The 20,504-nt window shown below is 38.5% G+C and overlaps 1 protein-coding gene across 1 annotated transcript in view; it reads right to left on the bottom strand.

The window, feature by feature from the left end:
* Window positions 1-7,557: 7,557 nt before the first annotated feature.
* The window catches only part of LOC128597423 (disrupted in schizophrenia 1 protein-like), a 284,982-nt gene continuing 272,035 nt past the window's right edge, over window positions 7,558-20,504 (bottom strand). The window contains exon 11 of the mRNA XM_053607790.1: window positions 7,558-7,857. Coding sequence (XP_053463765.1) covers window positions 7,718-7,857 — 140 coding nt within the window. The 3' untranslated portion in view covers window positions 7,558-7,717. The remainder of the gene's footprint in view (window positions 7,858-20,504) is intronic.

Raw genomic sequence — 20,504 nt, 5'->3', positions numbered from 1 at the left:
ATAAGGTCACGAGGGTGGGTCCTAAAGAAACCGCCCTGATGTCTTGAGAGCTGTGAGAAAAATAAATTCCTGTTGTTCTTCCCAGTTGGCAGTACTCTGTTACAGTAGCCCCAGCAAGCTGATGCAAATTCAGGAACAGTGATCTTTATGATACACAGAGGAGCAGTCAATTCCCCTATACTTCCCTAACATGGAAATATTCTCATAAATGTTGGTTTGACTTTGTAACTCTCTCCAAATTCTAACGCTGCCTTGTTAAGTCCTTCCGGCCAGTGATCTCAGCTCCATTCTGCTCAATTTCCAGAACCCTTTTCTGACAGTTCCCAAACTGATTATAGGAGAATGCCTGAGTTTCCCTACCAAGTTATCCCATCTGAGTTCCCCTCAGCTTCCATTTTCAATTTAAATTGTCCATCAATTTAGTTACTATACTGCGACTTTTCTTTCTTTGTTTTCTTTCACTTTTCAACATTTAAAAAAATCAAGAAGGGTTCTGATTTTTTGAGTAACAAGTGAGGATCACGGAAGTTAAACAGCTGCCCCCTTTCATGTCCCTCTTAGTGGTGCAACGAGGGGTTGAGTTCACATGTGTCTGGCTGCACAGCTTGTGCTCCGTCCAGTGTGCATGATGAGCAAGTCAGCTCATGACTCCTGACCTCCGTTTTCCTCAACATTGTCTTCATAAAATTTCATAAAGCACAAGTCAAACAATATCTCTGAAGCGCCTGCATAGAAGCTGGTAAATGAATGATTCTGAAATATAGGACTGTTGGATGAATAATACTATAACGTTGAAAAACCACACATTCAATTTCTATTCAGTTGTCAAGTTCAAGGTCAAGGTCCATTGAGATGGAGTTCTCACCCGCCTTTACTGGGCATATGAAGAGCTCAAAGATAGTGGGGATGGAAGACTAATGACCTCAAAATGATCCTGAGGAGACACATATTTTTAAAAGTAACTATTGAATTAAATATCTTCATCTTTTTACTGTTTCTCCTTATTAAACACTTTTTCTCTTTTTTCTTTCTCTAAGGAATTATCTCTTACCTTGTGGTCTGAGTTTGCTATGGTAGTTAATTTCCAGCTCTTTTTAGTCACAGAGCTGTCTTCAGTTCTGACTTGAATGATTTTAGGGAGACTAAGCTAAAACTGTGAATTGAATAAAACCTGAATTATACTTTTACTGGTGTCACCACAAAAATCCTCTAGGAAGGTAGTGATTCCTTGAGAAGAGGCCAAAATTAATTCGGGCAACAGCACAAGTTAAAGAGAAAAATATTCAATGGGCAATTCCCTTGCTGCTAAGCATTTAAAACATTCACCCGTTTGTAAAATTTGTGCCAGTGGGCTGAGCTTAGCAATGACACTGACCTGTCACCTAGATGACAGGGGTGCAGCCTGGACAAGAGGCTGGGAAACACATGCAGTACCCAGCTGGTGATTCCTTCAGGGGTGACCGCCAATGCTGTGGAAATGCAGGGTCCACAGACTGTGAAATCTGGGGCCAGGGTCTGCTCTCTGTAAGGTATGTGGGCTTAGGCCAACCCTCACAAAGCCTCCATGTAGTCAATAATAACAGTAGTAATAGTAATAATAATAGAAAGCCATACAATAAGAGAGATCCAAGTTCAGTGTCCTTTATCCTAAATGCTTGGGACCAGATGTGTTTTGGATTTTGACTTTTTTTCAGATTTTGGAATATTTTCCTTATACCTACTGATTTAGCACCCTTAATGCAAAAAATATGAAATTCGAAATGTTATAATGAGCATTTGAGTTGAGTGTCATGTTGACACTCAAAACCAAGTTTCAGATTCCGGAACATTCCAGATTTAAAGTTTTCAGATGGGGGATGCTCAACCTGTAATGATAACACTGATCTCCTAGAGAATGCTAATGAGATTAAACTGGTAATTATATATGAGCTACAAACGATAAAGTTTTTAAACTTTTTTTATTTACACACGGTAAAACTCATTTGTCCTTGTTGTACAGGTCTATGAATGGGTTTCTGTAATCATCACAAACAGGATACAGAACAATCCCTAAAGAATTCCCTTGTGCTATCCATCCTGGTCAGACCCAACCCCACCTCCAGCTCCTTGCCCTGTCCCTAGAGGTCTGCCTTTTCCAGAGTGTCATATAAATAGGATCCTACAGTACATGGCCCTTTGCTTCTTTCACTCAGTACAATGCACTTGGGATGCAGCCAGGTGGACGTGCATATTAATAGTTTGTCCCTTTGTACTACTGAGTGGTGTTTCATTGTGTGACTGCACTGACCACAGTGCGTCAGTCCAGCCCCTCAATGAAGCACATCTGATGTGTCTACAGTTTGAGGCAATTATGAATAATGCTGCTATAAATATTCATTAGTTTTTGTTGGACACAACTTTATACTTGTATGGGATAAATAGATACCTAGAAGTGGAATTGCCAGGTCACACGACAATTTAGATTCCTACCAGCAGGACGTGGAGTCTACTTCTTCCACAGTAGGCTCTGCGCTTGGTGCTTTCAGGGTGTTTTACCTGAGCCATAATAATGTGTAGTGTCAGTTATATTTTAAAGATGGAAACAATTATGTGAGGTCGCATCCAGCATCTATATCATGAGCATCATCAGAGACAGCAGAAGACACAGAAGTCAAGTCTTCTCAGTGGCCACCACCTTTGCAAAGTCCTATAAACTCCAGCAGGGCGAAAAGACTTCTCATGACCTGGCTCTCCCATCTCTCCACACTCATCTCCCGTCACTCTCACTCTTGCACCCTTCAGTCCAGCCAGATCTATAATCATATGAATTGAGCTCTTATTATGCCAATTTCTTAGGTGTATTATTCCATCTGTGCAGAGCCCTCAGAGGCTGATATTAGAAGTAGTAATATTTCAGAGAGATTGGGAAACGTATTCAAAATTACACAGCTGTACATGGCAGAGCAAGATTCAACCCCTGGTCTCCTCATGCCCCATGATCCCTGGAGCTCTGAACCTGTGCTCTCCTCTCACCTAGTACAACAGTATCCCCTCTCTGCATCCACATCGAGCCACAGCTCACCTCTGTCTCCTCTGTGAAGATCTCCCTGGCTCTATCAAGATGCCATTGGCTGACCTTAACCTTCACTTTCTTGTCACCCATTATTTATTTCTTTATTTCGTCCTTCATCACATGGTACTCTGCTCTCTGTATATTTGCCATCCTCAGTCACATTTCAGTCACTGATGACTGAAAGCCTCTTGAGGCCAGGAATCACATCTTTTCACTCTTCTCCACCCCTGTGCACATCACAGCGGCTGCACCAAGGGGGTGCACAGCTTCTGTTGCAGATATTGAGAGATGGCCAAGCCTTCTAACTAAGAGACCAGGTGGATAGTACAAGAGTCTGTTGCTGAACAGAAATTTTAAACATAAGCTTCGATGAAGGGGCACAATCCACTGCACCCTTGCAAGGTAAATCAGTCTCATTTGTGCTCCTTGAGGTACGAGTCTCTGAGAAGGAACATTTCCAGTACTTGGGCTAAATGTGAGTTTTGAGGGATATTCTCCCCCAGCTTGCATAAGTGGCTTTGCTGAAAAAATGCAGACAGTCACACCTTAAAGGAAAGAATGTGCCAGAGGGCCTTTGCCAAGTCATAGCTGGAGACAGATCATCTGCCTGGGGCAATGGAACATTGCACTTAATCCTGTACCTCTATTTACACAATAACTTTCAGTTAGTCATGTAGGGAAGTGGGCAAACAGAACAGACAACCCAGCACTTCGTGGTTTATCTCCATTGCTATTTATCACCAAACAAGATATTCTTAGTTTAGAAAGGTATGTACATACTTTGCTGTATTAATGCTGATAAGGAATCTTAATGACAGTTTTGTTACCTTTTTTTCTTCCTTATTCTTGGATTATTTTTATCTGATGGTTTGGGTACATAAGAAAGTGAATAAAGACAAGTGATCGCTGTTGTATCTGAGCGAGTACCAGCCATTCCTTTTAAAATCATTCGTTTCATCTGCGGTGCTGCCTCTGCATCATCGACTAGAAGCCCAGTGGACAGCAACACTTAGAGTCCTACAAAATGTATCCACAGCAGAGCATTATATAATGAGTAAAAATGTGTAAGTAAAAAAAGGCCTATACAAATGTACATACAACTCTTGAAATAGACCTATCCATCCATCCTTATTAGCATCAAACAGAACTTGAGATATAACACAAGATGACAACAGGGACACTCACCCAATGTTAACAGCTTTAAGCCAAAGGATGAAAAAAAAGAGTGGAGGAAAGAAGGACAGAGTCCTTTGTTATACGCATGCCATTTTGCTTTCCCTCCTATTTACGTGAACATTGTGCTTGTTGTCTTTCATCCTCTGTCTGTGTCTAGCAGGGCTATTAAAATGTTTCATTCTTTTCTTCTATCACCCTCAACAAAGAAAGATCATTTTAATATCAAAAAATAATAACAATAATTAATTAATTTGCCTGGAAAGCACCTTTAGGAATATGGACTAATCTTTTGCCTCTGGCAAACCTAACGTAAAGCATTCCAGATGGAAGAGTGATGAGGTCACCAAAGCACAGTTCAAACACAAACACGGCCGGGAGGAGGGAGCTCTCTGCACAGCATCTGCTTTCCATGAACATGTTAAATTTACAGATTAATGTTTAAAATTAAGGCCTTTGAATAGTATGAAACATCAGCAACCAAATGCTGCACAGGCCACAGATCTTCCCAGCTCTCTCCCAAGTAAGGAATGTGAAAACTACAGCCAGCGTGTGTGTACACTAACGAAGCTAAGAACCTAAGACTTTGTCTTTCTTTCTTTTTTTTTTTTTTGAGACCGAGTCTCACTATGTCCCCCTCTATAGAGTGCTGTGCTGTCATAGCTCACAGCAACCTCCAACTCACAGGCTTAAGTGATTCACTTGCCTCAGCCTCCCAAGTACCTGGGACTACAGTGCCCACCACAACGCCCGGCTATTTTTTGTTACAGTTGTCATTGTTGTTTAGCTGGCCCTGGGCCAGGTTCGAACCCACCAATTTTGGTGTATGTGGCTGGTGCCATAACCACTGTGCTATGGTCACCAAGTCGACTTTATCTTTCTTATCTATTGATAAGTGTTTGCAAATTCTAAAGACATGAATACAGAATTTTATAGCCTCTCATAATTCAGAGCAAATTCTATATGTTTCACACATAATATAAAAATATTAATATTTTTACTGTGACAATCCAACTCACTGACTGTTTCCAGGCCAAATTAAACACCATTTTTCACCAGCTTAGTTACTATGACCCACACCTCCAATGACACTTTTTAGGTTTCCAAGAATTACCTGCTTTAGTTCTAACACAGATTCCTCCCATCCACAAGCACTGAAGGAATACCTCTCTACTCTGACACATGGCCCCCGCCACCCCTCCTCCCCGTCATTTCATCAAAGTTCACATGTGAGAGTGCAACACTGAACTGTCTGTACTTTAATGCAGATAACCAATTTTTCAAGTGAGCGGAAATAATATAGATCAGAAATACACCGCTGTCTTGATGTCAAATTTCTTTATCTACTACTTTAGAGACCTCATCATATCATGCTTCATGGAAAAATGGAATGAAGGAACTCATACAATTTAATCAATAAAAGACAGAAAAGAATTTGCTTTAAAAGTTTCTATGCCCACATATCATCTAAAGGCAAACACAGAGGCTCTGGGTCTGGTAATTAGATGGAAACAGCTACACTTTGGGATAAGAAATACCACATCTTCCACTTATATTTGCACACAAGTAGCCTCAAACATTTCACAGTGACAACCATGAGCTGGTTTATGCATCTAATGGAGCCTTGCAAGACAAGATGACCTTTCTAATTGTCATTATGAGAAGCACAATTGCAAGTGACTTTGAAACATATGGTAAACTTCATTATGCTAAAATATAATAGCTTGTACTTTGGAGCTCATGATGAATATTAATGTCAAGGCTCCCAAGGAAAAAAAAAGTGCTCGAATTTTATATTGTATAAAACCCTTTCAAAACCGAAGAGAGCATTTATGTATAGTCTTCAGGCTTTTTCAGAGATTCTATTAAATATTCCACTAAACATGGCACAATGGAATGAATCATCATAGAACATGAAGAGCGGGATAATGATCATCACATCAGACCAAGTGCCACATATGGGAAGAACAAAAAGATTCAGAGTATAAATATGGGCCCCAGGAGGAGATGCAGTGTGGGGCTTGGGTACTTCATCCGGCGCTCTCAGAGATCAGGGCAAGCTGAGCACTCTGGTCAGAGGGGCAGACCTGAGGAAGCTTGGAAAGAATGCAGGGAGTAGGCGTGCAGGCAGATAAGGGTATGGGGCCTTCCAAAGGTGGAGAAAAGAATGTGGATACCACTTGGGGGGGGGGCAAAAGTCATGGGAAGACACAGTGGGAGAAGAGGGAAAACCTGAGCCTCAGCAGCTGCAAATAGGCAAGAAGGTGCCTTCCCAAATCCCCCATCACAAAAATGTATGATTCATGAACACACATCACCAGTGGAAAGGGATCTTTGCCTTAATATCAAACACTGTGTGTTGTCTGTGCACAGAAGGGTAAGGAGCTCTTACAAACCCGTTTTTCATGCCCACGGTGACAGTTTCAAAGGTCACCCTGTCTGGCATCCTTCCAGGACAGGGATGACCTTTCTCTACTGTTTCCTTGAACCCCCTCCGTCATTTTCAGCTTTGGGGGCCACAGGCACCATCCATAGATGCTTTCCATTAGTCCCTGAAATAAAAGCTTGTTTTTGGAAGAAAACAAATTCCTATAGGCAGGAATTTTGTTTCTAATGGATTGACTTAGGAAAATGTAAAAGGCCAAAGATAGTCAAGTACTGAACATGAGGTACATCGTGAAGAAAAACACGACAATGGGCAGGATGTTTCTCTCAGCTTCTGTATTTTAACGGTGGAGAAAATGTACAAGAATATCCACCACAGGTGTACTGAAGAAAGTGAAACTGGTTTATTAAGGTCCCAACTGCAGCAGCTCCCTGAATATCACATTTGTTTCACAGGCCAGGCCAAATGAATATTAATACCCACAGAGGAAATAGGATGTCTCCACTCTGGAAGACCTGCCAACCTGCTGGGCTAATCCCTTCACCCTAATACTAGAAGTGGTTTCTGCATTCATTCTGCACTGTTATTTCAACATGTTGTTACTGCTCATAAAGATTCTATTCTTGTCCATATTGATGGCCATTAATTTTACACACACACACAAATAGAAAAAAAGTGATTTCTGACTATAAAAATAAGAAAACTATCACATTCTCTTCCCCAAAATAAAACAAGTAGATAAAGGACATGAACAGTACACAATGAAATAAAGGCACAAAAAGAAGCAAATTCAACCTATTACTCAAAAATATGTAAAGTAACACATGAATACCACCTTATTGTTGTTATACTAATACATTTTTAATGATAATGCTCAGTATTGGAAAGGTTGGGTTGGCAGTATCGATTAAATTGATACAATCCTTTTGAAAGACAACTTGCAATATGTATAGAGCCATAAAAAATGACTATGTGCTTCGGCCATTAATCCCAACTTGGCACTTTATCTTCAGAAAGAAAATCATGAAATGGTCATTAATTACCTCAAATACTTAAGTAATCATTGATTCTTGGAATGCACTTCAGACAATGAATAAATTAGAATACTATGTTGCAACCAGGGAAATATAGCTGCATAATGAAGAGTATGGATCTGAAGCCGGACGAATAAGTCTCATTCCAGTTCTCTTCCCATCCTCAGGGACGTGAGCAACTATCTTAGCTCCCTGACCCCCAGCTTCACCATCTGTAAAATGGAAATGACAAATTTGTCTCAAAACAGAGTTATGAAGATTAAGTGATGTCAGATTGTCACTATTGTCCTGTAAGGTTAAGGGCACAGAGAGGCAGAGAACCGGGTCCACATCCTCAGTATGAGTGTGTATAACAGTATGCATATGCTGCGGGCGCTGGCGGGAATGCTAAAAACACAGCAAGGAGCTTTGTTATGGAAATCATATGATGGACATTTTTCATTTTATTTAAAAAATTTTATATTATGTTTCTAATTTTGGAATAAATTAAAAATATCCTACAGTAATTCCAGAAATTTCATAAGCTTCAACTTCAGAGGATTTCTGTGTAATCTGTAGAGGAGAATTACTTTGCCTCTAAAGGTTGACAAATTCTCAGGATTCCAGACCACTGGGAAATCACTGTTGATGTTTGGTGACATTCCTGGGGCACACATAGCTGGTACACAGCCACAACTGTCAGTCTCTGAAGAAGGATGAGATTGAGTGAAGGGTAAGCAGACGTTTGCCGAATTCTAATGCCTCTGTCTCTCACCCAACAGACTTGCTACATACCGAAAGTCTAATGCTGGACTTGATACAGACTTAAAAAGAAGCTCAGGATTTCAGCCACCTTGTCCATACAAGTTCAATCTCCTATCATTGAGCTGACATGTTATCATAATATAACAGCATTTGGTTCTTTCTTGGGTAATAAAAATACAAGATTTGGGGATATGTGAAATGTGAAGCAGCCATAGTAAACTTGGGACAAAAGAGATGTTCAAAATGCACTAAAAAAGAACCAAAAAATCAATATCATTTTGGCAAATAAAGTTCGGTAGTAATTAAATCTAAAAGCGAAGTAAGTCATCCGTTGTCAATGAATTATAAGGACTTTAGAGACTATAATATCAAAAGAAAAATAAATTCCCATTTTATGCCTATGTAGGTCTGGGAAATATGAGCATGTCTGACTCATAAATTTTTGATAATACCAAATAAGTAGCTCCTTAAGTAACCCTTGATGGTTTTTGCTCTGTCCATAAATATTAAATTACAGTGCCTTCGCTCAGAATTGTCCCCAACCATATAAAAGTCTGAGTGAAGAGCAAATTAGTCAGAATGGCCATCACTAAGTCCAAACATTAGCAGTGCAAACGGAGAAGAGGCCCAAAAGAACAATGTCTCCCAAACCAGTCAGGGCAGGAAAATATTCCTCAGCATACCTTCTCTCCTTTACAAAAGCTAAAAATCAAATTAACAACAAATGATAATCTCTCAAATAAACATCATCTCTCTTGAGTTGTTTACATATGGCAGCTTCAAAGAAGAAGTACACGGCTAAAACAACAGGGGTGTGCACAGGCAGCCATAACTCATGGCAATGCCAAAGAGGAAAACAAGACATTTCTTACAAAATTAATCATCGAAAAAATCACAACCTCATAAAAGATGTCAGTAGTTAGCCCCAGTAAAATGAATGGTTTTTCCACAACAAACAAGTGAGCAAGGAGACGGTTATGTTAATCAGTTAGATGTAAGCATCCCACAATGTATATCAAATCAGCACATTGTACCCCTTAATGCATTAATGAACACAGTTATGATTTAATAAATAATTAAAAAATAAAGAAAAGAAATCCTGCAAAACTTCACAAAATTTGATTCAGTTTAAAAAAGAATCAATTTTCATTCCTCAAAGTACTGAATTACACCATATTTTATGTTAATTTCACTTACATTCAAAATTTCACTCAAAAAAAGCCTGAAAAGAGGGGCAGCGCCTGTGACTCAAAGGGGTAGGGTGCCGGCCCCATATGCCGGAGGTGGCAGGTTCATACCCAGCCCCAGCCAAAAACTGAAAAAAAAAAGCCTAAAAAGAGTGCTTCATATTTTGCAAGTTGAATTCCTTGTAAACAATATGATGACAAATTAGTAAATTCTTAGACACAAACAGAGCTTCTAACTATTTTTCTACCAGAAACTGAATAATGTATTAATCTTCTAATCACTGCCTTTATTTATGTAAATACAGAAGGAAACACTGACATTTAGGTATTTCAGAATGGGAAGCAGAATTATTAACAGTTCTTTGAAAATACACTAGAAAGTTGTTTGAAGTTAACAAATACGCATCCAATCAAATTGCTCTAGTTCAGCTTCTTTCTGATTTGTTGTAGTGTACCAAGATCTTCTTAGTCACCCTTCAAAAATAAAGAATTGGTGTTTTAATATAAAACATGTGAGTTTCATAAGGGCAATAAATCTATAGAACCTCTTACCAAGCTAAATGGTTAGTAAAATGGCAGATAGTGATCACAATTGCAGGCACACACACACAAAAAAATACCTCTCTTTTCAGGGTACTCCATATCATCAACAAATGGCTTTCAGCTGACCTTTGTTTCATAACCAGCAATCTGTGAGTGTGGCATTTAGATAAGGTGGTGAGGTTGGGGAATGGGTAGAGAGAATCACATTAGGAATCTTTATGTTCATAAAGAATATAAAACAATGCCAAAGGTAAAAAGCCAGATACAAAAGATTCAAATTTCAAATCTTGGCCCTAACCCTCCAGACCCTGCAATGCCATCTTCTGTAAGCTTTGGCTTTCTCCTCTGTAAAATGGAGCCAGCCCCATGAGTGGTCCAGGTGATGAAATGACTCATTGTATGTTGAGCCTTAGCACAGGGCTTGTTTTCAAGGCCTTGAGAAACAAAAGTAAAATGGTAAACCTTTTATTACTGAAAAGAAAGTGACATTGTACAAGGAACATTTCTTCTTTTCAAAGAACAAATTAAATCCACAATTACTATAGGTCATCTGTGTGCACAGTTAAGGGCCAAAGAAACACATGCTGATCTAGGATGAAGGAGGGAAGGGGAGGGAGGGAGATGGGGAAGGGGTGGGAGGGGTAGTAGAGGATTGTAGGGGGACCACAACTGTGGAGCATGTTGCAAGTACAAGTTGGTTCTATCATGTGTAGAACACAAATGTCCTAATGCTATAATTGGGTAAATGAGATGAAAGCTATGCTGATTAGTATGATGTAAGCACTCCAATTTGTACAAATAAACAACACACTGAAATGGGCATAAATGTATTTATGATCTATGTACAAAAGACTTAATAAAAAAAAGAAAAAGAAGCACATGCTGAATATATAACGAAAAGAGCAATGGAAGAAAAAAATCAGTGAAGACTCATTTTGAAACCTCTAAGGATATATACAAAAGACATTATGAATAACAGAATTATTAATTCCAGGTTAGCCCTAATAATCATAATAATAATAACATATTTTCAAAGCACATGGATGATACTAAAACTAATTCTGAAGTTGTTCACTCGAGTGAGGGTGGTAGCCCTACCACCATGCAGAGGCATTGAAAAATGGGAATGCAAAGAAGAGTTGAATGCAGGTAATAACCGGATATGTAAAATTTTCTGCACTACATGGTACAGTCCCCGTGCAACAAATAATCCCCTCACCAAACCCTGGCCAATGGGCTCTCCCTTAAGATCATGGAATTCCACATACTGCCATCCTTAACCTTCAAGACTTTGTATAAGTGCATGTGAGTGTGCACTTAGCCATGTTACCAAAGCCCAGAGTCCATATGAAATGCACAAGGAGGTTTCCAGTAGGCACTGGTTAGCAAAAATGATCTACAAAGCAGAAAATCTGGCAGATATTTAAGAGACCTATTATATAGAGTCAAGTTCCCAATCAAAAGAAGTTAGTAAGCCCCTCAATAACTGCCGGTTGCAATTTTGTATAAAATGCAATTCAAATCACTATTGCAATCCCTACCCTGGGGCATATGAATGAAGTATTGTTAAGGAAAAACAGAAAGGAAGTAGAGGGACAAATGGGAAAGTATGGAACAAAAGTAAGGACTTCTAACAAAAGTACATGGACACAAACAGAAGGAGAGAAGTAGTTGAGAGTAAGAAAATAAATGAAGAAAGTATGAATGGTACCCTAGGAATTCACCCAGAAGGGACTAAACAGTAACGTCAGTAATCTCAGGGGTTATGTAACTCATCTCCCAACCACCAGGGTCTGATACCGTGCATGGCATATTGTAAAACCTCAATATATACTGGTTGAGAGAATGGATGGATGAAAATGAAACTTCCAGATCTATTCTACTGTGCTGTATATGAAGCAACTGGGACTCACGGAGAAAATTCAGTAACTTGCTGAACATCCTTCATTCACTGCACCTCACGTTGTGATGTTATATGTGCCAGGTGCTATGCAGATAATTAGGGAATGGCAGGACTTAAATTAAACTGAGGCCTCCTACATCCTAATCTAGGCTTTTTACACCATATGGGGATGCCTCTCAAAAGAATTATCACAGCTATTTAATAAAAGGAGAAGGAAGACAGTTGCAAGTTTTAAGCTTAGAAATTCACAGGAGAAAGTGAAATTCATGGAGAGATAACATACTAATAGTGATGCAAGGATATAACTGGAGAGGAAAAAATGGAGAGAAATTAAAAATGCAAACATATATTTAACTGGAATTTTGATAAAGTAACTATTATGGTGAAACAAAGGTAAAATGTTTAGAGATGTGAAAACTCAGCCCATCAAAAAATCTGAGAGAAAAAACTTCGAAGTTTTTAAAAAGAAATACTCCTCCAAAATATCCTGTTTGATATATTTTTTAATCTAAATAAATATTTTTAATTTGGAAAGACAGATACAGATCTATTTCCAATATTACTATCTAAGTTCCTCAACATATAGAGCCCTACAGATAGCTGGTTCTAAAACAGATACAGTGGCTCTCGGTTCACAAGAGTGCCATCACTCTTCTGGCCCAAACAGCCAAGCTGTCTGTCACACAGGTCCTAGCCAACACTCAGAGGAAGGCAGTGACATCCGATGAGTCTACAGGACATGTTGTCAAGGCCACTTTTTAGTTACTAAGTGTCATCTTAGAATCATGTCAGATCATTGGAAAAGGCCATATTTAAACTTCACGAGCCTGAGCTCGTACTAATTTACTTCCATAGTGTATACTTTACAGGGGTCCTCAAACTGCGGCCTGTGGGCCACATGAGGTGGTGTGATTGTATTTGTTCCCATTTTCTTTATTTACTTCAAAATAAGATATGTGCAGTGTGCATAGGAATTTGTTCATAGTTTTTTTTTGTTTTTTTTTTTTTAACTATAGTCCGGCCCTCCAACTGTCTGAGGGACAGTGAACTGGCCCCCTGTTTAAAAAGTTTGAGGACGCCTTAATGTTTGCTAAAATTTGGATGATCTTGGAATGACCCTTTTAAGAATCTGCTGAAAAAGTGGATCCTTTTGTGGAAAAAACTGTACACACTTACATATCTAAAATTTGTATACAGTTTCATAGTCTATCCACAGCCTCTCCTGCTTAGAAGGGATCTTCTAAACTTTTTTAGCAATATTTGGTAACAGCCACATGAAAAAGTAAAAAGTGCTTTTGCAAATATCATAAATATATTCACGAGGACTTTCCATTAATGCTCTCAAGAAAATTTTCTTCAAGAATTTAGCACCACTCTGTATTTCCTGAAAACTCTGTGTTTTCTTTGAAGTCACTTTTGAGGAAAGTAGATAATACTTCAAGTGCCTTTTTGCTCTGGCTTTAGGAAGCTCATCATCACATCATATTCCAAGCCAAAATAACTAACACTTGTCATTAGCATATTTTCTGTCTCAGTTACTAAGTTTTGTGGTTATTTGTTAATTTTGTTGTTTTTATACCTTTTTTAAATATTATTTTTCCGGTTCTGTGTTTCCTTCCTCCACTACCCCACCAACAGAAAGAGATCCATTGATTTTATTCTATTATTATATTTTTTCTTGAATATTCTTCTATATATACCTGATAAATGTGGAAAGAGAATTTCTAAACTGAAAGCTTTTTCTTAACAGGTAAACTTCTGAAAGAAGCTGCATTTCTAGACTTCAGAGTTAAAGAAACTAATATCTCAGTCCTAATATCTCGGGTCACTGTTATAATTTGGTTTGTTTGATCCCTCAAAACCTCATGCTGAAATCTGATCCCCAGCATTGGAGGTGGGGCCTAATGGGAAGTGTCTGGGTCACAGGGGCAGATCCCTCATGAATGGCTGAGTGCCATCCTCATGGCAATGAGTGAATTCTCCCTCTATTAGTTCTTAAAAGACCTCATTGTTAAAAAGAGCCTTGCACAGCCTCCCCCCTCTATTTCTTCTCTCACCACGTGGTTCACACACTCTGGCTCCCCCTTCACCTCCCACCATGACTGGAAGCTCCCTGAATCCCTCACTAGAAGCAGGTGCTGGCACCAGGCTTTCTGCACAGCTGAAGAGCCAGGAGACTAATATACATCTTCTCTTTATAAATTACCTTGCCTCAGGTATTCCTGTACAGAAACACAAACAGACTAAGACAGTCACATTTCCTTTTATAGCTATTTCAAGCTTAAAACTTTTGAGACAGTTCCAAAACTAAGATCATCAATGTAGACTCAATGGCTTTTCTACCTAAAGGAAAAGGTGCTAAGCCCAAACCATAATTAGAAAGTGGCCTCTCCTCCAACTTTATGAACCTGAACTTTCCCCTCCTCTTCCTTCTACTTTCCCCTTATTCCCAGAAAAGCAAATGAATTTAAACTTAACATAGTCAGCCATAATTCCCAGAAAAACAAAACCCTGCAGCTTGATATTCTCACTGAGAATCCCATTACGTAGTTTATGGGTCCCCTCCATGGATTTCTGACAGCTCAGCAGGCCTCAGACCCAGCCGAATTTTTGAGCTACATCTGCAGTATCCTTCCTACTCAGGCAGCTGGCGTAAGGTGGGAAAACTCATTAACATGCTAATGATATCTTATTTAAAACTCTAGCTCTGATTATTCTGTGATTAAATCTCCCCCCTTGACATCGGCTTTCTTTATATCTGAGTTACAGTGTAAAATCAACAATATTAATAAAGTACAATACAGATTACCAACTTATACATAAGGGATAGAAAAACAATTATGTACTAATAAATCTGAGTGTTGTCTTTTTTCTTGAAAAACAGACATAGCAAACTGTCAAAAAGTTACTAATTTTTTCATCCCACCCTCCTTTAAAAAATACATTCAAATCCACAATAATTAAAAGCTTATAGTTAATTTCCATAAATATTCAGGAGTTGGAAGACAGGTTTAGCTTTTCATTTTATCTCACTGCACTTAAAATTGCTCAGAATTTGAATGTGTTCTCCTGAAGACTTTGGAACAGCTGATAGGCGTGAAAGCGCACTTCCCTCCCCTCTCCATAGAGAGGGTGTCATGGCGAGAGGAGCCAATGGATTCAGTGATGATGTCTGTCTTCCTTTGCCCTTGAGGACTTTGGCATATTTCAGCTCCTTTTCTGTCATCATATTGTTTTGTCTGCTGACACCCCAATCTGAATATCCAACTCAGGCAAACTCACATCTTCCATGAAAGATAATCAGTGCTTCCATTAAATTGGAAAATGAATAAAGAAGCAGGTGATTAAAGGTCTAAATGTGCAATCCAAAATGAAAGGAGATAGGACTGGCATTTTAGTCTAACATCTGGCCAAAGTAAATGAACAAATATTTACAACATACTGTATTTATGATTTCAAAAGACACCACGCACAGCACTGCAGCCATACGATAAAACCTAAGGACGGTGCTCAGACTTCAGCCAGAGACACAGGGTATAATGACATCCTAAGACATCAGTGACACAAGCTCATCTCAGATGAGTCATTAGAGACCAAGTCACATCAGTAAGAGTTCTCTATATGAGAGATACCACTTATTATTCCCTAAGATGACAAATCTCCCCTTTTGCTATAGAAACAGAACCTAGCACATGCCTGCCCAGAGTAAGGACTATTCCCAGTCTCCCTTGCAGTTAGCTGTCACCCCAGTGGACAATTCCACGAAAAGAATTACACGATTGCTTTGAAGGCTGGACTACACACTAGCATTAGTGCATAGCTTCCCAAGGGGAATACTTCAAAAGTCACACCCTAGTGGTATTCACCAACAAAGCATATAGCATTTTTTCTAGGATCAGTTCACAAACTTAATTGTCTGGCCTCGTATAACAAGGTTAAATGTTTGAGGATGTGGCAATAGCGGTAGCAGTGGGTTCAGATTCCAAAAAGCATCTGTAAAGGGGATAGGTGAGCTCTCTTCCTTGCTAGCCCCTTATGACTGGACTTGGACATACATGTGGCTTAGCCAGCCGTCCTGAACTAAATGTCACATGTTGGGGGGAGAACAAAAGAACAATCAGGGTTGTCTGTCCATCCCTTGATTGTCTTTTCCCCCTGAATGCTGCATTCTACAGCCATTGTTGGAGATCAAAATCTTTTTTAAGAAAACTGCATATTGCTCATTTCTTAAATAGTTTTATTGTAAAATGCTTTATCAAAAACAGAAAGAATCATGGCACCTGATTCTTTCACATGCAATGTACATATGTACGTTTTCCTCTGTACTTACTCTACACTGAAACGTGAACACAGAGTTCCCTTTGAATTTTTAACTTCCAAAACCCAAAATTAGCTGAGTATGTGTTTTGGTCTTAATTTTTAGGTTGCCTTTTTCTTATCATTTCAATAGATAAAAGCTTTAATTTTTCAGAAATTCATCACTTGTTTATTTGTTTCCCACACTCTCGCCCACCCTAGATTATTAATTTAGTTCACCCAAAAGCAAGTCACCTCAGAATGGTTAAAAATTAGCTTCAGCCTAAAGCATATGTAAATCAACATATAGGGAAAGGGGTAGATGATCCAGCAAAATCCAAGTATAAAACATAAAGAGAGCTCTCACAACAGTAATGAGCCATCTGCAGTTTAGAATCATCGGTGGTAACAATCCCTCATTCCATTTGTTTATGTTTTATTCATCATTTTGAAAATACTTAGTGAAGTGACAATGATGAGATTCAAAAAAATACCACACAGTCCTTTTTTAAAAAGAGATATTAATGGCTTTCAACACTCAGATCTTCAAATGAAAATACTGCTCGACTAAATTTGCTCAAATTTGCTCACATCTTCTTTATTCTTAGATAATATATTCCTAATTTTGTTCCCCAAATTATGTGTGATAACATGAGAAATTCCATATTTTTGTTGTTTATATATTTAAAAAATCAGTAGCAAGAATCTATGTAAATTTGCAGTGCTGTTCCTGTAGAAGTCAAATAAGCCAGGCTGTATGTAACGTCCTGGGCAAGCATGCTGTCATTCCTTAGCACTGTAGTTATGTACACTCAACTGTACAGCGTCTAGTTACATATTTGGCAAAAACAAGACTTGACCTTTAAAAATAAAAGGAAATAATAAACACCCTTATGTTCACCCAATGAAACACCCATTCATTGCAAAGAAGACAAAACCCAATGAACATATTACCTGTGATTCAAACAACTCTGGGAAGAAACTCTCTATATACAATTAGGTAAGCCTTTAAAACAAAATACTCTCATCTTGAAATGATGCATTTAATTTCTGCTAGCTGATCTTGTATTTCTGCATTTAGTTTTGAAACACTAATCTTCATTTACTTCACTTGGCAGAATATTTTCAAATAGTCCCATGTAAAATCTGGCTTCTTTTTTATTTTTTTTCCTTTTTTTATTGTTCAGGATTCATTGAGGGTACAAAGAATTAAGTTAAACTGATTGATAAAGTCCCTCTTATAATTGTGTCCCATCCCCAAGAGGTATGCCATACACCGTGACCCCCCATCTTCCTCTCTTCTCCCCTCTCCCCACTTGCTCATTAACCCACCCCACCCCCATATTAGCTCATCTACTGCCTTCATTTTAGAATAGAGTACCTTGGATTCTTGCTTCTCCATTATTGTGATGCTTTACTAAGAAGAATGTGTTCCACCTCCATCCAAGTTAGTATGAAAGATGTATAGTCTCCATCTTTTTTAGTGGCTGAATAATATTCCATGGTATATCTATACCACAGCTTGTTAATCCATTCCAGGATTGGTGGACATTTAGGCTGTTTCCACATTTTGGTGATTGTAAACTGAGTTGCAATAAACAATCTAGTGCAAATGTTCTTATGATAAAAGGATTTTATTTTCTTCTTGGTAGATACCTAGTAACGGGATTGCAGGATCAAATGAGAGGTCTAGTTTGAGTTCTTTGCGCATTCTCCATACTTCCTTCCAAACAGGTTGTGTTAGTTTGCAGTCCCATCAGCAGTGTAAAAGTGTTCCCTTCTCTCCACATCCACACCAGCATCCGCAGTTTTGAGACTTTGTGATGTGGGCATTCTCACTGGGGTTAGGTGATATCTCAGAGTAGTTTTGATTCACATTTCTCTGATGATTAGGGATGATAAACATTTTTTGCATGTGTTTGTTAGCCATTCATCTGTCTTCTTTAGAGAAGGTTCTATTCATCTCTCTTGCCCAGTGATACATGAAATTATTGGGCCTTTCTTTGTTGTTGATTAATTTGAGTTCTATATATATCCCAGGATTAATTTGAATTCTTTATATATCCCAGTTATCATGCTTTTGTCCGATTCATAATATGCAAATATTTTCCCATTCTGAAGGCTGTTTGCTTGGTTGTTGTTTCCTTGGCTGTACAGAAGCTGTTCAGTTTAATTAAGTCCCATTTGTTTATTTTTGTTGTTGCAATTGCCACAGAAGTCTTCTACATAAAGTCTTTCCCCATGCCAGTACCTTCAAGTGTTTTCCCTACACTTTCTTTGAGAATTTTTATTGCTTCATGACTTAGACTTCATCTTGAATCAATTTGTGTAAGTGGTGAGAGGTGCGGGTCCAGTTTCAGTCTTTTACATGTGGTTATCCTGTTCTCCCAGCCCCATTTATTGAATAGGGATTCTTTTCCCCAGAATAAGTTCTTGTTTGGTTTATCAAAGATGAGATGGCTGAAAGATGTTAGTTTCATCTCATGGTTTTCTATTCGGTTCCAAATGTCACTGTCTCTATTTTTGTCCCAATACCATACTGTTTTGATCACTATGGCCTTGTAGTATAGCCAAAAGTCTAGTAGGGTGATACCCCTGGAGTTGTTTTTATTACTAAGTATTGCCTTGGCTATACAGAGTTTCTTCTGGTTCCATACAAAATGAAGAATTATTTTTTTCCAAATCTTGGAAGTATGATGATGGTATTTTAATGGGGATTAGTATTATCTACAGATTGTATTAAATCCGTAGATTGCTTTGGGTAGTATAGACATCTTCACAATATTGATTCTTCCCAGCCATGAGTATGGTATGTTCTTCCATTTGTAAATACCTTCTGCTATTTCTTTTCTTGGGATTCTGTACTTTTCTTTGTAGCGGTCCTTCCCCTCTTTTATTAGGTATATTCCTAGGTATTCCACTTTTTTTGAAGCTATTGTGAAGTGAACTGTGTCCTTAATTAGTTTCTCATCTTGGCTGTTATTGCCATATACAAAGGCTACTGATTTATGGACATTGATTGTATATCCTGAGATATCGCTATATTTTTTGATCACTTCCAGGAGTCTTGTGGTTAAGGTTGAGTCTTTGGGATTCTCTAAGTATAAGATCATATTGTTGGCAAAGATCAAGAGTTTGACCTCCTCTACCCCTATTTGGATACTCTTTATTTCCTTCCCTTGACTGACTGTATTGGCTAGAATACAGTCAACTTCCAGCACTATGTTGAATAGTAGTGGCAAAAGAGGACAACCTTGTCTGGTTCCAGTTCTAAGTGGAAAAGTTTTCAGTTTTACTCCATTCAGTATAATGTTAGCTATGGGTTTGTTGTAGATGGCTTTGATCAGATTCAGAAATACGCCACCTATGCTTATATTCTTAAGTGTTCTAATTAGAAAAGGATGTTAAATTTTATTGAACACTTTTTCTGCATCTATTGAGAGGATCATATGGTCTTTGTTTTTGCTTCTGTTGATATGGTGAATTACATTTATAGACTTGCTTATATTAAACCAGCCTTGCATCCCTGGGATGAAGCCTAATTGATCATAATGAATGATCTTTTAAATGTGCAGCTGTAATCTGTGGGGTAGGATTTTATTGAGAATTTTTGCATTATATTCATTAGTGAAATTGGTCTGAAGTTCTCAGTTGAGTATTTTCATGTTTTTTGGTATCAGGGTGATATGTGCTTCATAGAATGTGTTGGGGAAGATTCCTTCTTTCTCAATTTTTTGGAAAAATTTCTGCAATATGGGTATGAGCTCTTCTTTGAATGATTGATAGAATTCTGGTGTGAAGCCGTTTGGCCTAGGGCACTTTTTTTTTTTTTTTTGGTAGTTTTGGCCTGGGCTGGGTTTGAACCTGCCACCTCTGGCATCTGGGGCTGGTGCCCTACTCCTTTGAGCCACAGGCACCGCCCCCAGGGCATTTTTTTTGTTGTTGTTGTTGTTGGGAGATTTTTTATTTTTTCTTTGATCTCAGTTCTTAAAATTGGTCTGTTCAAGAGATCTATTTCTTCTTGATTAAGTCAAGGGAGAGGGTATGATTTCAGTTGTTGATCCATTTCCTCCACATTGTCAAATTTGGGGGCATAGAGTTTCTTATAGTACTGAGAGAGCTCTCTTGTATCTCTGTGGCATCTGTTGTTATTTCTCCTTTATTATTTCTGATTGAGGGTATTAGA

This window comes from Nycticebus coucang, chromosome 10 (assembly GCF_027406575.1).
Source record: "Nycticebus coucang isolate mNycCou1 chromosome 10, mNycCou1.pri, whole genome shotgun sequence".
Taxonomy (NCBI): Eukaryota; Metazoa; Chordata; class Mammalia; order Primates; family Lorisidae; genus Nycticebus; species Nycticebus coucang.
This window is presented reverse-complemented; position numbering and strand designations above follow the sequence as displayed.